Source organism: Mustela erminea, chromosome 8 (assembly GCF_009829155.1).
Source record: "Mustela erminea isolate mMusErm1 chromosome 8, mMusErm1.Pri, whole genome shotgun sequence".
In the NCBI taxonomy this organism is placed as follows: Eukaryota; Metazoa; Chordata; class Mammalia; order Carnivora; family Mustelidae; genus Mustela; species Mustela erminea.
In genome coordinates, this window is record NC_045621.1 from 37510364 (window position 1) to 37527432 (window position 17069).

At 44.5% G+C, this 17069-nt stretch overlaps 1 protein-coding gene across 1 annotated transcript in view; it reads right to left on the reverse strand.

The window, feature by feature from the left end:
• The window catches only part of DNER (delta/notch like EGF repeat containing), a 315286-nt gene that overhangs the window by 157735 nt on the left and 140482 nt on the right, over positions 1-17069 (reverse strand). Inside the window, exons 3-4 of the mRNA XM_032355065.1 lie at positions 16447-16541; positions 13998-14164 (exon numbers count right to left, since the gene is read on the reverse strand). Of these exons, the coding sequence (XP_032210956.1) occupies positions 13998-14164; positions 16447-16541 (262 nt within the window). The remainder of the gene's footprint in view (positions 1-13997; positions 14165-16446; positions 16542-17069) is intronic.

Below are 17069 nucleotides of genomic sequence, written 5' to 3' on the forward strand. Positions count from 1 at the left end.
TGGGGGCCAGGTGTAGAGCAGGGCCGTGGAGAGATGCAGTCAGATCCTAGATACGCTGAAGTTGGAGAGAAAGGACTTCATGGTCAATGGATGCAGGGCAGGAAAGATAAAAGTTCAAGAGTGATGCTGAGGTTTGGGGTATGACTGACTGGCAGGAGGAAATGTCTGGCCAGAGCTGGGAAGGCCACCCTCAGATTGGCCCTGCCTCTAAGATCTCCAACCTTGAACTTAAGCTCTCTGATTCACTTTTCCTTCTCATGCCCTGCCACCACCATCTTCCTAGTCTCCCCACTCTGCCTGCTGCCTCGCCTTCTCTCCCAGATGCCAACCCAGCGTAAACATCGTCATCCCCCAAAACTCCCCCACCCGCCTACTCCTTCTCACTGGGGAGCTTCCTTCATTCCCAGAAGCTTCACTTCTAAGCTCCAAGCCGAGGAGCCCTAGCTCTCCACCTATAGCCACAGCCTCCCTCCTGAGCTGGGGTCCTCCGTTTCCAAGGGCCTGCTCAAGGCCACAGACATGGTGAAGCTGCAGCTGCTCTTTTCAAAGAAAGGCCTTTCTTCCCAACAGAAATACCTCCCAGCTTGGAACTCCAATATCTATCACTTCCGACTTTGCCTATCTGTCTCCTTGTTTCCCTGACACACAATCACGTCTAGAGAATTGATCCTCCCAATGTCCCTGGTACCCAGGGTCCTGCTTTCTGCTGCCACCCCTGCTTGACTTTGACCCTTCCTGATCACCACCAAAATCTACTCCACGGCGCTCACCATATGGTGCCAGCACCCCTGCCCCTACCTGCCTGTGCTCCTCTTCCTTTCTAGTCTGGCTCCCACCTCCTGTCCTCTTCCAAGTCTTCCATGGCTCCCTTCTTGAAATCCATTGCTCCTGCCAAACTGGTCTCCCTCCCACATCATCATTCACACCAGTCCTCCTACCCTGAACACCTTTCCCTCTTTCACCTACTCCTCAGTTCAAGACCAAGCTCAAAATATGCGAGTCTAAAGCCTGAGCTTTCTGCTTGGTGATTATCCTTCCCTTCTGAGTTCACGTAGCCCTTAAATGACACAATTCATCTGATATTTACTATACATTCTTTTTACCTTCTCATTTACCTCTTTCCGTGTTCTTTATCATCTCGAAAGTATTACTAGCTAACAAGAGTAACAATTGCTTACCATACGAATATTTACACTCTTCTGACTTCAGCTTCTAAGGGGGAAGGACTCTTGCTTGCTGGGTCAGTTCCCAGGCAAGTTCTTTGTAGTGGAGAACCCCAGGAATGTTCAGGACAGAAGAACTAAAAGCAAACAAACCCAAGAGACTATACTCATCTACAGAACAAAGGGCCAGGAGAGCAAGAACAAAAAGATGGGAAAAGCCTCAAAGCCCAGGTGGCTGTTAGGCTGAGATTTGGGCCAGTAGACATTGAGAGTGGGGGAAGATAACTCCACAAAGCAAGTGCCAAACACATGGAGACTATTAAGAGAGCAGTGAGGAGGAGAGAAGATCGGTAATATTTTTGCTGCATGATAGGAATGCATTCTCCCCACTGCTATTCGTGTTCTCCCAAAAAGATGAGTAAAGATTCTGTTATTTAACTAAATAAAGATTCCGTTGTTTCAATCCGTTATTGGCTAGTAAAGATTCTGTTATTTAAATAAATAAAGATTCCGTTGTTTCAATCCGTTATTGGCTACTGGACTGGGTTTCTCCGATGTGACTTTATCCACAGGGCTAAGCCATGGGACAATGAGAGTTATCTGGGTTACATAATGAGTATGTCCTGCCTGCCTAGAGGCTAAAATCTCTCAAATCTAGGAACTGGGATGTTAGATTTCTTTGTAGCCCCAGTGATGGGCACAGTGCCTTAAAAGCAATAATTTATCTGGGTGCCTGGGTGGCTCAGTGAGTTAAGCCTCTCCCTTTGGCTCAGGTCATGATCGCAGGGTCCTAGGATCGAGTCCTGCATTAGGCTCTCTGCTCAGCAGGGAGCCTACTTCCTTCCCTCTCTCTCTGCCTACCTCTATGCTTACTTGTGATCTCTGTCAAATAAATAAATAAAAATTTTTTTTAAAAGTGGTAATTTATTAATAAACGTTGGTTGATGGTAAACAGGGATATGGATGGACAAGACGAGGATCCTGATCCTGTTTTTTAACACGATAATGTTCCAGAGGCTGGCATCTATTATTACTGATGTAGCCAAACAGTATTTGTCAGTGTATTTATTTAAAGGTATTTTCCATTTGTCTACCGAGCAAATATAACTTTTGTAGGTCAAACTCACAATTATGGCATTAAAAGAGGACAACCATGAGCGTCCTGCTTGTTAGGGGATGTATGTGAATACCGAAAATATCATGGCATTCAAAACCCAAATGTCAGAGAGAGCATTAGAGATGAGAAAGCAAGAGAGTCTTTTTGAAATGCAATCCTAATTATTTATATTCTTCACCAAAAACTAGACAATTTTCTCCTGCTGATGTGACCTATTTTGGTCCATTTACTTGCTACTCTCAGTTTTAGACCCAAGAGCTCTGCGAAAAACAATTCAACTATTATGATCATGGGTCAAAGTCAAATGATTACTTCTAAAGCATCCCTGATGGGTTTTCAAAATATTTGTCTTTTCTGGAAAATCCTTTGCCCCATTCTCAGAGAATAATTCTGACTTCATAAAAAGTCTACAATAAATGGGACTTAAATATCTCCTTTCAGCAAATGGAAATGGGAAAGCAAAAGAATCTGAGAGGAGATGGCAATGGACTCAGGGCTTGCAGCCTTCTGGAATACAAAAGTTCTTTGTAAAACATCCAGCAGGAGAAATGTCACTAGAAACTGACCACGAGGTAGAGATCATGACCGCAGCAACTGCTCACCATTCCCCATCACCCCATCCACCATTTTACATGGACTCAGATGTACAAAAGCAATAATACAATGAAACTCTCCCATTTACTAGGACTCTGATGAGCAAGTGCTTTAAACATCTTGGCGTAAAGAGATTTGTACCGTCTGTGGGTGCCTGCGTGGCTCAGTCGGTTAAGCGTCTGCCTTCGGCCCAGGTCATGATCTCAGGGCCCTAGGATTGAGCCCCACGTTGGACTCGTCTCAGTGGGGGGCCTACTTCTCCCTCTCCCTGTGCTGCTCCACCTTTTTGTGCGCGCTCTCTCTCTCTCTTTCTGTGTCAATAAATAAATAAAATATTTTCCAAGGGAAAAAAAGAGAGAGAGAGAGAGATTTGTACTGTTCTTTCTCTGGAAACTGTTAATGACCATTTTCCTCCTTTGTGGAGATGGCTAAGCATCCCAGACCGCTAAGGAAGTTGCTAAGAGGTGTATCTAAACACGAAGTTGGATCCAGTTAATGGCAACTAGCCACAAGCTGACGCAAGGACAACAAGACACTATTCCAAAGGTGACCTAGCTATCCTGAGTGAAAATTGGAAGAAAGTGAAGAGCAATTTGATAATGTGCATCAAAGTTGTTATTACAATATATAAACCGGGGACGCCTGGGTGGCTCAGTGAGTTAAGCAGCTGCCTTCGGCTCAGGTCATGATCCCAGCATCCTGGGATCGAGTCCCGCATCGGGCTCCTTGCTCAGCAGGGAGTCTGCTTCTCCCTCTGCCTCTGCCTGCCATTCTGTCTGCCTGTGCTCGCTCTCTCCCCCTCTCTCTCTCTGGTAAATAAATAAAATCTTTAAAAATATATATATATATATACAAATCGTTTGATCCAGCAAATTCTTGATCTGGAAACTTAACCCAAAAAAATCATCGGAAAGGATACAGAGATGAGGTTATAATAGTGTTTGAAATTCTGTCTTTAAAGGCAGAAGAGGCTCCATAGCTCAGGGGTTAGAGCACTGGTCTTGTAAAGGCAGAAGAAATGAAGGAGCTAACTGTTTAACCATAGCATATTGGTTAAATAAATTACAGTACACAGATTCTATGGAACACTATAGAACCATTAAGAAGGATACGACAGATTTATAGCTATTAACACAGAAGAATGATAGTGACGTGGTAAGTGAAAAAGGCAAAAAAATAAACAGTATACGATGTGTTCCTCTTTCCAAAAGAGTATGAATATTTTTTATATTTATACTATCTATTGTCATAGAGCTTTGTTAATTTTCAAAAGAGAGTAAATTGGAAACTCACGTTTGAGTGAGAGAAAACTGTAGTCCCAGATTGAGCCCTGAGACTCAATCTCTTTCTTTCTCTCTTTCCCTCCTTCCCTCCCCCCCATCCCCCACTGCAATGGAGAAAAAGACGAACATAATGGAGGGGAAGAAATTTGGCTATAAACACGGAAATTCATGACATTACTTTCTTAGTTGAAATTTTCACTGACATAAAGTTAAGAAAAGATGTCACAGGGAACTGGTAAGGCTCTGAGAAGGTGTGTCTCTAAGTTAAAAGATAAAAACACAATTCAATCAAAGTCTATGGATTAGATTCGGGTTAAAACTAGTATCAGTTAAGGAATAATGTATTTCTTTTCAGAGTTAATAAGTTGTTTAAAATATAAAAATAATTTTCCTTATTACTTAATTTTGTCAAAGTAATCTATAAGTAAAATGACCTACTTCTATTTTTTTAAACAAAAGGCTGAGGGAGAGAAAGAGGTAATGGGGCAGAGCAAGGAGGGAGAAAGGGAGAATTTATGGTTATGCAGACATACCTTGAGTTTGCTTCTCGAAACCAAGCCAGTCCCTCCACCTGATGCCTCAGACCCACACAAGAGATTTACCCCGCAGTCTCTCTGTTCTCCTAAATTCTGAAACTGGTGTTAGAAATCTACAGAACCAGCTTTCTGACTTACAGTCATGCTAAGAGGCATGGACCCTGACTGGTTCTACTCTATCCTATGGTTGTCCTTTACTTCCTGATTAGTTCCTAGAATTTGCACAAGTTATGGTGTGTGAATATGACCTGAGACGCTTGCATAAGACTCTGACGTGGAATAGCCAGCTCTGTGGGTAGATCAGCAAGCTGCCTGACTCCAGCCTGTCCTGCAGGGTAAGAGAAACATCTCGGTCTTCACTCACCTGCCCCGATGCCACCACAGCCGGAGCAACCAATGCTCTGTGTTGGCTCAGGGAACCTTAGATAGTCACCTCTAGCAATCACGCATGTCCACAATGGAATGTGCTCTTGTTAACAATGCTTAATTTATCACCACAATCAATAGGTACCAATACACAAATGATGCAGATCATGACATTGAAGTGCAAAGCCAGCTAACAAATAATTCTAATATTCATTACCAGTAATAAAAAGAGCAAAAAGAGTAATCATGATTGCTAATACTATAGCAATGTGGTTTCAATTTAAGTAAAATTTAATTTAATAGGAATCTCCTGACTAGACAAATAAGAACTTTAAGAACTTTATCCCAATTTTGCTATGCAGGGCAGTCTTTTACCTATCCTTGTATTTTATATTCGTTCCAACTATTGCTCTTGATTTAAACTTTTCCAAGTTTCTTCTCTGTATTGCAGAAAATTCAAAAGACCATATTCAACTGTGGTTTTAAGGTGACCGTGAAAAGGTGAGACATTTGCATTTTCTTTGTTAAATCTTAAGGTCTCAGCAAAAGAAGATGTTAATTATTTTATAGCTGGTATCCCTTTCGAATATTCTTTGACTCTGTTACCCCATGCCGCCAGAGCAAGACATCTTAGAGGACAAAATATAAAATGTAGCATTCCCAAAAGAATGATGGAAAGTTTTTCCATCTTTCTTTCTTTCCTTTTTCTTTTTTGTATTTGAATTTCATATACTTTTAATGTAATAAAGGGGGGAAAGTTTAAATGTCATCAAGGTGGGTTGCAAAAATCTACAAAGAATTCTTAAGACTGACATTCACAGCTAGAAGTTTTCTTCACATGGCATTCACTGAGCAGAATAACTGTTACTTATGAACAAAATGCAATCCCTCAGGTGGGTACCATATGGCCATCATGGTCCAAGGAGCTATGGTATGGTCCCTTCTCTCTAGAAATTCACAGTCTAATTAGAGATATAAAATCAACATACAAAAAAAAAAAAAAAAAGAGGAGAGAGAACATTCAGTCAGATGCTACATTGTGTGATGCTGGCTGACAATAGGATTATCAGATGGAAAAGTGAGACTTAGCTGATAAAGCAAAAATGTCATGAGTTAAAAGAAGCAGAAGGAGACAGAGCTGGGGGAAAACGATACCAGAGACAAGACGACATAGAGACCAGAACAAACAGGAATGTGCAGGGCTCGGCGAGATGAACATCCAAAAAGGCCCACCAGCAACTTAGACCACAGGATTCAGAGGCAGGGGAAAAAACAGCCCCACTGAGGGCCGGCATCAGTCCATAAGAACTGGGAAGCACTTCTGGGAATATTAAAAAGACAGACAGGGTCCAGACCGCAGAGACGAGACCTATCAGAGAACAGCAGTCAGTCAGACAGCAGTGGTGACAGTGGCGAAGGGATTACTTGGGACAGTGGGACCTTAGGCTTGTAAGAAATCAGATCTCACTCAAGAAGCTAGAGGAGGCTCAGTGCCTGTGGGCTTAGGGTAGAAGGTTCCTGCTCACTGTACAGTCAAAGGGCCACAGACCTCAGAAGCCCAGATTTAGATGGCTAGGGGTGTATTGGATTGGGTCCACCTTCGCAAACAGGAACTAATAAAATATTGCTAGTTGGGGTGCCTGGGTGGCTCAGTCAGCTAAGTGTCTGCCTTCAGCTCAGCTCATGATCCCAAGGCCCTGGGACTGAGCCCTGTACAGGGAGGCTGCTTCTCCTTCTGCCTCTGCCCCTCCCCCTGCTCGTGCGCTTGCGCTTTCTCTCTCTGTCAAATAAATAAATATAATCTTTTAAAAAAAAAAAATTGCTTGTTTGAGAATGACCTCCAGACTCTCCGGAGTCTAAAGAAAGGAAGCCTGAGGGCTTCATGCATGTAAGCAAGGTCTGATTCTACAAGAACACAGGGTCATTTTAGAAACTAGTCTGATAGCAACCTATATATGTGAACGATGAATTACAGCATTTCTGAGAATCAACCCTACTTTACTGGGTCAGAGCTAGGATGCAAATACCCTTCCTTATTCTAGTGGTCTTAAAACACATCACCATCACGAAGGTGTTATCAAGGTACAGTAAAAGAATATACTGAAATTTTAAATGCCCCAATGACTATCTTCTTTCATTATAGTCTAACTTATTCTATAAGATCTGAGGAGCTCACAGAGAATGCATGCCATTAAATATTGAGATACTAATTAAAATGGACATCAGAGCCAGGAAAAATACAACTAAAGAGCGTGTGGAAGAGAGATAAGCAGGCCGTAAAATCTTCACAGTTGTAAGAGGCGAATTACCAATTTGGTTCTGCATCTCCCAATGGCCTTTCTGACAAGTAAGAGCAAAATCTATGCCAAGCATCTTTTACTCCACCTGGGAATCCTTCCTTCTGACAAGTCTTGGTCTAGCCCTGGCCTTTTCTCTTCACACCCCTTCCCTGCCACCCTGTGTCTTCCAGATGCTGGAGCAACATGGGTCCTTATGGCCAGGGGCTGGTCACACAGAGCTGGAAACTAGCCACTAACAACATGAAGAAGCCCAGCAGCAGGAGAGGGGCAGTGTCTGACCTATGTATCTCCTGGCTATTTTCATCTCCCAAGAAACAAAAGAATCCATCAAGAAATGGCTGAGATTAAGTAAGATGTCTCTCTAGGACATCTGATGTCTAAATGACTAAAACAAACCCATGCAAAAAAAAATCCTAAAATATTGACTACAATGCATGACTTCGGGAAGCTCTCCAGCCAAACTATGATGTTAAGAAATCTCCTGTCCGTCTTTTCCTTTGGAATTTTTCCCATTTGAATACTGCCCAACACCCTTTCCCTAACTGGTATGGTCCTCATGGTGTCTGTTGCCTTGTTGGGACACACTCCCCCAAAACATTCTCTTCATCAGACTTACAGGATGAAACATCCCAGCTCCTACGGACTTGCTTCCAAAGCTTACTTTTTTTTTTTTTTTTTCAAAGCTTACATTTTAAAGGTCAAGGCTCACAGGAAGAGTTTACCCAGAGAGAGGACAGAGAGAGGGGGAGAGTGTTCAGGATCAAGAAAAGAGAGCTTTATTGAAGGATTCCAAAGGACCACCTGGAAATTCATGGAAAAGACAAGAAGCTTGTTGAAGAGAAACAGAACCCAGGAAATAAAATTCATACCTGGAGCACTTTATAGGAATTTGCTCACATCCAAGGCCAGAGGCAGCTGGAGGAACGGATGGAGTACGTAGGTGATTCCATCACACACATGCTGAAATTAAATCCCATCTCCAGCTGTGATGGCCATTAATCAATTTCTAGCACTATCACTAAATTACCTTAATGACAGACTCCCATGCCATCAAAATGCCACACACCACTCTCTGTTCATCCAAGGAGACCGCTTTGCCTGTTCTATCTCTCCCTGGCATTTAGGCACTCCTTCCTCTGAATCCCAGGCCCCTTGGCACCTCCCTTGTCTACAGCACTTGTCTCTGTCTTTTTTTTTTTTTAAGATTTTTATTTATTTATTTGACAGAGAGAGATCACAAGTAGACAGAGAGGCAGGCAGAGAGAGAGAGGAAGGGAAGCAGGCTCCCCGCCGAGCAGAGAGCCCAATGTGGGACTCGATCCCAGGACCCTGAGATCATGACCTGAGCCGAAGGCAGCAGCCTAATCCACTGAGCCACCCAGGCGGCCCTTGTCTCTGTCTTTGTTGCCCCATTCACTCACTTAGAGTCCACACCTAAGTCATCTGTACATTTCCAGGCTGGCACAGTGCCTGGGAGATGCGAGGCAAAAATGTGTAGTTTCTTAACCTGATGCAGAACTGAGTACTTCCCACAGCCCGGCTGCCTGCAACTGTAGGTAAATAAAAGTAGGTTAAGTTTCTTGATACGGGGACAAGGGAAGCCACTACATTTGCCAAAAGATACCACACTCAATGAGCAGAGAATGTTGAAAAGTAAATGTATTCTCATGGGATCACATGCATAGCTTAAAGTGAAGGTTCTAAAATTGGAGGACTTGGATATCTTTGAGAAGCCAATGAATTCTGGGCTCTATCCGAAGAAGACTGCACAAACACATAAAACTCTGTAGTGCAGGAGATGCATGGGATTCTCGAAAAGTGACATTTGAACCCCATGGCCACCCTAAAATCATGGTCCAACTAAGCCAGATAAGGAACTTCTGTCTAGGAATAAAGCATCAGTTGGTTGTGTATTAAAAATTCTGTAATTTTTTTTAAGTCAGTATAAACTGTTGGACTACAAAAGACTGTATCTCCAAGGAAATTAACATGATGCCAGGGAGGATACATCTACCAGGGAAATCTGATCTAAACCCTGAGGCTGGGCAGGGCCATCGCACCAGTGCCATCTTACCAAAGGAAAAGAAAGTTTTCAGCCTTCAATGCACCTGCCAATGTACCGCATTATTCCTCCTTATTTGTCAAGAGAAGAAAATAAAGAGAATGCACTGCTTGAGAAATCATTTTGCAAGACAAGAATCTTTTTAAGATGAAAACATAGAATCAAGGGAACTCAAAGTGCTCTGCAGGTCCCAGGAGGCAAGGAAGGGTCATAGACAGAATGGGAAAATTTCTAATCTAGTTAAAACATCTGTTAAAAAGACCTGAAGTCATTATTTCTAGGGTTCTATAGCTAATTTAGTATCTACAGTCCTGACGAAGCCAGCCCAGCTCCTACAAGGACATTGCTATGAGCTAATGCTACACACCACTCACTTCTTTGTGAAGTTAAAGCAGATCTTCAAGCCCTAAGAGCAGCTTTTTAAGTAGGTCACAAATGAAATACCACTGTGTGTAGATTAAACATAAAAATGCACTTATTTTTAGGAGATAAATTAGATGTTAAAAATGTACTAAAAATTGTAAGAAAGGATGATACAAAGGCAGTCAAAGGTGATAGGGGAAAATCGTGGTTTAGAGGCAGGAGAAGAGGAAGGAAGGCAGAAAGACAAGTATGAGCAGCTGGACCACCGTCAGGGAAGAACGGAGAAGAGAATGCGCTGCACTGAAACAAAAATAGCCTCAAAGACGAGGAAAGAAACAAAGAACCAGACGGAGGTGACAAGAGAGCTGGATTATAAAAGAGAGAAGTGTGAAGGAAAAAGCGGGGTTGCTCTGAGCAGGCAGGTGAACAAAAGTATGAGTAAAGCAGACTTGCCCCGCCTGGATTTTCTGATCAAAAGAAGCATGAGAATATTCCAGGGTTGTCTGTGTGTCTGAAAGAATTTATGAGAGCTTAAGAGGATTTGAGAATCCAGGTAGACCAGAATCTGGGGCTGGCCCCTTTTCTCCTAAAGCCTCCAAATCAGGAGAGTTCAAATGAGGTCTTGGAGAGGAACCGATGTGGGGGGTGCTGAGGTTTGGAGAAGGTGGGGAAGGGGTGGCCCAGGTGGGAAGGGGACAGGCAGTGGGTGGACAGAGTTCACCAAGGAGAAGTACTGGGAGGTATGCCGAGGGGCAGGTGACCAGAGAAAGAAAAGCCTAGAGAAGGAGTTCAATGGGGCTTTCACTCTGAGGACGTGTTTTCACACAGAGGCCACACAGCAGACGGCTGCCTTGGCCCTCATCCCTGAGAGTGTCTGTCAGAGCAATGTGTCCAAGCAACTCCAAGTAAAAAAAGAAACAAAAATACCTCACACAAGACAGGCAACTGCTTGCACAGAAATCCTTCCTATCTGGGGACATGAACCATTGGGCAGATCAATCACTCAGGGGGCTCCCAGGCTCCTTAGCTGCTGGCCACAGAGCAGACAACACCACACGAAGGTCAGTTTAGTCACTGACCTCAAACAGTGCATAAATAACGTAGTTGAAAGAAGCACATTTAGGAGAAGCCGAGGGGATGATGAAGGAGAAGGCAGGAGTGTGGCAACTGGATGACAACACGGGGGAAAGGGGTTGACGCGCTGAGGCACAGAAGGCAGAGCTACACACTTCGTGAAATATTTTATCATTTCTTTCTTTCCATGAAAGAGTATAAATATTCATAAGGCAATGGTAGCGAGGGGAAGCTGTTTTTAAACATCCAGCGGAGTGTCTCTGAAATAGCTCAAATACAAGGACATCATCATCATCTGGAACTCGCAGAACACACACAGGCTCTTGGCAATAAACTTTTTAAAAGAATAATTGTTAAAAGCAGGTGACAGTGACCAAGTTCATCTCCCAAAGACACAGAAGGGACTCCTCTGCTCTGTTGGGTAGAAGTATTAAAATACCTGTGGTCATTCAGTTCTGTATGGAACCCATCAAGAAGGAAGGGCAGAGAGGGACAGTCAATTCCCCCAAGTGCCTTTCTTTCTAGAAAGGAGCGGAAGTGACCAAAATACAGCACCGTAACTCTGGAACTTCACTGTCCCTTTGGCGTGGAAGTTTCCTCCCACCCTCACTGGCCTCCCTTTGTTCATCTGTCAACTGAATGCTGTTATACTCTGCAGAATAATCATTTGGTACTGAGCTAAACTGTATTCATGTCTAGAGAGCCCAGTATCGTAAAAAGGAATCATTTTAAGAAGCTGCCTTTTAAAAAAAAAATTTAACAAAAGGAGCATTAAACACATGTCAGCGTGGTAAGCATAAGACTTCCACGATGGCTACAGAAGATAAATCTAGTTTCTATGAGGTAAAAAGACTTCGTCAAGTAAGTCCTTGTCAGTGTGTAGGTGTAACCAATCTTGAATTGTGAGGAAGCTAGCCATTCTTCCTCAGAAGGAGCTTGTGACAAGACTGTCCCCTACCTTGAGAAAAAATAACAGTGAAAGATTGTGAGCGCCAATACAAAGCTACATAAAACACTTAAAATTTTTAACTTGGGAAATTTAAAAAGACATCAGATCACAACTTTTCCAAATGGAACATAATGGTTTAGAGAAAGAAAGGATGTTACTCAATATCACTGTCTCCTCGTCATAACCTGAATATAATTTTTGAGAAAAAAAATTCCTTAGCTATTAATATACCAAAATAAATTTTAAAAAATTTTTCCTCTGAGGAGCAATACATTTCAACCCAAGATAAAACTTTTTCCATGAAAATTTTTTATGAGCAAAATGAGCACAAATTTTATTGGAGTTCATAAAATTCCTCGTATCTCAAGAGTATAAAATTATATCAGTGCTAGAAAATCCGTCTTGATTGATCTCTGTCCTTACCCCCAACCTAAGTCTGACGTTATAGTCCTGTTACAACCAAACATAACATCAGATGTAAGCTAACATTTCAAATGGATGTCTTCTGGTAACACTAATGACATTTGCAACACTGGTGATAGCACTATATTCTTGCAAAATATTAGCTCCATGTCCCAGGATTTTAATCCACTAAAAAAAGAAAACTTAAAAAATCAATACAAAATAAAATTGAAACTATTTACCAAGGTATACAAACTATATCCTTGTAGATAAATTATTTTAAGAGACAAGGGAAGTAAATAATAGTTACTTGCAAAGTTTGGGGGAGTAAAATTTAGATTTGACTTGGACAATATTACATCATGCTGGTAATCCAATATGCATCAGAACAGACACATACTGGTGTGAAGTTAAACACCTTACCCCCTTTTTCCCATATGTCCATTCCCTGCCTTGATTTCTCCATCCAATCCCTGCTCCCCCAAACCCACACTACAGTGGGATTTCCAACAACCGAGAAATGGCCTTCTCATCAGAGAAGCGCTGGTCAAGTAGAAATACAATACAAATTATATAGAACTGGGTCTTTCCTTTTATCAGTTTACCTTCATTATGATATTTGCATCAAATACATATCTTAAACAGTATATCTTGCTGGATACTTTCCATTTAATTTATCAAAATATTTAGTGTATCTCAGGAAAAAACAGAGGAAGTCCCCTAAGCAGCCTAGAATCTTCCCAAGTATTTGTAATGTACACTCACACATCCATCATCACACCGAACCCTCACAACACCCCTGAAAGACAAACGCTGTCTCTGCCCCACTCTGGGGGAGACTGTTGGAATATATGACCAGACAGAAGAAGGTTTTAACAGCAGAATGCAGGCGGCTGCTTGGGGGCACAGGACTGGGATGGGTGGAGTCTGAACTTGACCTTGTGTCTCTGAGTTGAGGCTGCTCCAGAAACAAGCTCTAAGAAAGCAGCTGATGATATGGGCCTGCTGGGGGGCCGGAGTTACAAGTTCCAACCCCAGAGGGATGAAGACAACACAAGATGCAGTCAGAATGCTAACCAGGGGAAGATCCTCCGGAAACTGCCCAGGAGCAGCCCTTGGGAGGAGCAGGGGGCAGTGGGTGGGGAGACTCCCTTTATGAAGGCCATTTCTACTCCAGGGCAGAGGAATCTGAAAACAGCTAATTGAGCACGTGGTAGTTTAGGAAAGGATCAACTGTAGATTTACATATATTTGGGAAAGTGAAAAGTCAAACACGACCCATGAGGCAGCAGAGGGGGTGGGTAAGAGGCGCCGCAGATGCGCTGGAATCCCCAAGTTACTTGTGAGCCGGAGGCTCAGCTCTAGCAAATGTCTTCCGAGGTGCTGTGCCCAGGGCCCTAGGTCAGGCCTAACTCAGGTGAGAACAGGGTTTTTCTGAGAGACCACCATTCAGGGCCTCAAGTTGCCCACAGGTCCTAGAGAAAGCAGACTGGAGTCAAGAAGAAAGCAGGCCCGAGCTTTAAGTGCCAAAGGTCCACGCCGCCTTGTCCAGAGCTGGGATACAGTCTCAGAATTTCAAAGCACGTGCTTTGTTCACACTGAGCCACATGGAAAATATTATCTTAGAAATCAATTTTGATCATAAGCAAAACCTCACCTAAAGTGGAAGGAACAGGGTTGATATCTAGAACCCAGATTATCCGAGCAAAATGCCCTCCCTGCCGTCTCTAAACACCACGTCCAGGTTGGATGAAACCAGACGTGCTCGGGCAGACTGTCATAACTCACCGATGAAGTGGTTGTGTCCCAGGGCGAGCATCTCCTCCAAGAGGACCAGGCCCCCGGGGGCCTGCAGGAGAGTCACACTCCGTCCATCGATGAGGGAGCACTGTTGGAATCCCGTGGCCGTGACTTTCCACAGCAAAATCAGCGAGGCAGTGGCATCTTGCCGAATTCTGGAAACAGGAATGGAGTAAATCAGAAGTTCCTTTCAGAAAAATTCATCTTAGAACCAGTCCATCGACATTAAAAATAAAAATAAAACGACATGGGCACCCACCAAGGTCTCAGGAAGTGGTGACAAAGGTCTGTGTCCCACTTGTTTTAAAAATAGACCACAAGATCAGGAAGAGATGATTACCTTTACCTAACAATTGTAATCGGTAATAAAAAGTCTGGAGGGGAGGGCGGGGAGGGGTGGGGTAGCTGGGGGATGGACATTGGGGAAGGGTATGTGCTATGATGAGTGCTGTGAATTGTGTAAGACTGATGACTCACAGATCTGTACCCCTGAAACAAATCATACATTATAGGTTCATAAAAAATTTAAAAAGGGTGTCTTGAGTTCTTTTAGAGACAAATCTTTCTGCAGCCACACCATATGTAGTCCTGCTTGAATTTACTCTAAATGTGTCAGGCATCCCCAAAGGGCTGCCCACATGAGCAATAGTGTGTCACGACCCATGCTTTGGGCTTCTCTTGGCTTTTTCTTATTTCCCTGGTAAAATCAAAGAATGAGATGCTAGAAAGCAAATCAGCCTTGACCTCAGTTCTCCTTCCCTTGCAACACCATCCCCGCAGGCCAGAGCTCTGGCCACATGGAGCTACGGTACCCCCCACCCCCAAGCGGTCTCTGTCCCCAGCTTCCAGCCTTTGCCCCCTCATGAGCCTGGTTCGTGTGCCATTCTGCAAGGCTTAGCCCACGGGTCACCTCTTCTATGAGACCCTCTTCCCTGACGGTCTTCCAAGCGCCCAGCTTCCGCCCCTCCCCTCCTCCGCGCTCCTGGAGAAGCGGGTCTCCACCTGCCTGCGGGAGATCAGCAGACTCCACGCGCAGAGCTCCTGGCTTGCAGCGGGTGTCCAATCAGGGCTTGCTAATTCATGAATAAATGAAAGTCTCAGGGGCTAGCAATCCTTACAAGTGAATTCAAGGCACCCAGAGCTACTCCGCACTCCCATCTCACTCTGCCTGGGTCGGCCTGCTATGTTTGCCCCGTCCTGCAGCCCAGGGGGGTCTTGAAGAACTTCACATTTGAGAGGGGAAAAAACCCGAAAGCCAGCGAATGGGATAGAAGAGCAGAACTCTTTGGAAAGGCTCATGAAAGCCAGATCATATGAGCCAGACAAGAAGCTCTAGGAGATGGTCTCATAAACGTAAAGGAAGCTACGGGTCCCTATTTCCCGAAAGCTCGCTCTGGACGGCGCCGGTTCCATCAGTATTCCGAGCGGTGAAACACTAGGACCGGGGTCCCCCTGCTGGTAGAACTGGAAGCTGCCTCAGAGGCCACACCTCCCCCGCCCCGAGGCCCTTCTTCCCTGCGCGGAGTTCACTGCCGCTCCTGACTCTCCCCGCCACCCTCCCGCACCCCGCCCCAGCAGAGTGAGTTCGAGGCTGCCCGGGAGGGATGCATTTCAGCTCCATTGTATAGAAGGCAAGGTGGGCAAAAATGCTTCTGAATGAATGAAAGAAGTCCACAGCCCCGTTCAAAGGAAGCAGATACAGAGCACTAGCTCATCAGGGTCACGTGTCCCTCAGTCGTCTAAAGTCCCTGAGGACTGGACAGCAAATTCCCATTCGGTTGTGTGGGGATGGGGGTTGGGCAGGTAATAGCAACAGAGAAGGGTGAGCAGTGGGAGCTGTCAGACGGGACTGGGTCACTCTGGGGCTGGCTCCAACCCCACTCCCCAAACCCCCTTCCCCTCACTCCCCCCTGACACAGCTGGGGCTCAGCCCTGGCCTCTTCCGCATCCCCGCCGGTGAGAGTGGGCAGTATGTCGCTGGAAAGAGCTTAAGTTTAAAACAAAGCCAAACAAAACACTGTCTTCTCAGATGCTTGTGTTTGAAAATAAAATTATAATGTTTGGATTTTAAATTATGCCTATGAACTCAAGCAATGGCCCATTAAACTCACAAGAGGCCAAAGAACTTTGAAAGCAAAAGTCATTGGGGAAGTGAAGGGTCTGGCTCTGGATCTTATCCAAGCCTTCAAGGGTTCTGATCTCACACCTTACTCATCGCGTCCAATTCCACAGTTCCACATCCCCGGCCCAGCTGGACCCCCACTGCCATCTTCTCCCCTGAAATAGAGGTCCTTCTGGGTTTCGAGCAATTTAGGCCATGTGTACACATGGAACCCCATTCAGGATTCCCACCAGACCGACCAGACTGACCAATTAACAACCCAGCTTAAGGTCAGAGTATCCAGCTTAAGGGTTTCTAGCTTGGGAGTTTTCTTACTTGACTGAGGCGTTCTGTGGTACTTCAAAGGACACCAGGCGGCCTCCCGCAGAGCTGTTAGAACTGGCATTCCCACAGGCAATATCTGGGACCACCTGGGGGAAAAAAGAGGAGAAACACTTATCAAGATTGATTATAACACAGGATACTACTACTCAGCAAAATCCCATGAGCCGCCTTTGGATGACACTGTGGTGAAGACAGAGAGGGGACAAGTGAAACCTTACAAACTCAGAAGAAAATGGCGGGAAAAAAAATCAGCCATTTGATTTTCTGAAACACCAAAGCTTTTCTGAGAGCCGTCCACCAACTCCTGGACTGCTATACTAGTGAAAGGGTCCTCTCTTCCAGTTACCAAGCAGTCACCAGCCTCTGCTCCAGGCTCAGTCTAAAGACACAGGGGACTAAGTGCTTCCAGAACAAGAAGGCAAGCTGAGGACTGGCTTACACACAGCAGGCAGAAACTAGAGAGCAAGCCTCAGAACAAGCAACAGGCAAGAAGCACCTGGTCTGGGTGACCTTGCTCTGGGCAGAAGTGGGTCTCGGAGAGTCCATGCTAAGGCCAAGCAACTGGGAAGTTGCCTATTTTTGCCCCATAGACTAGCCCTTCATTTTTTAAGTGA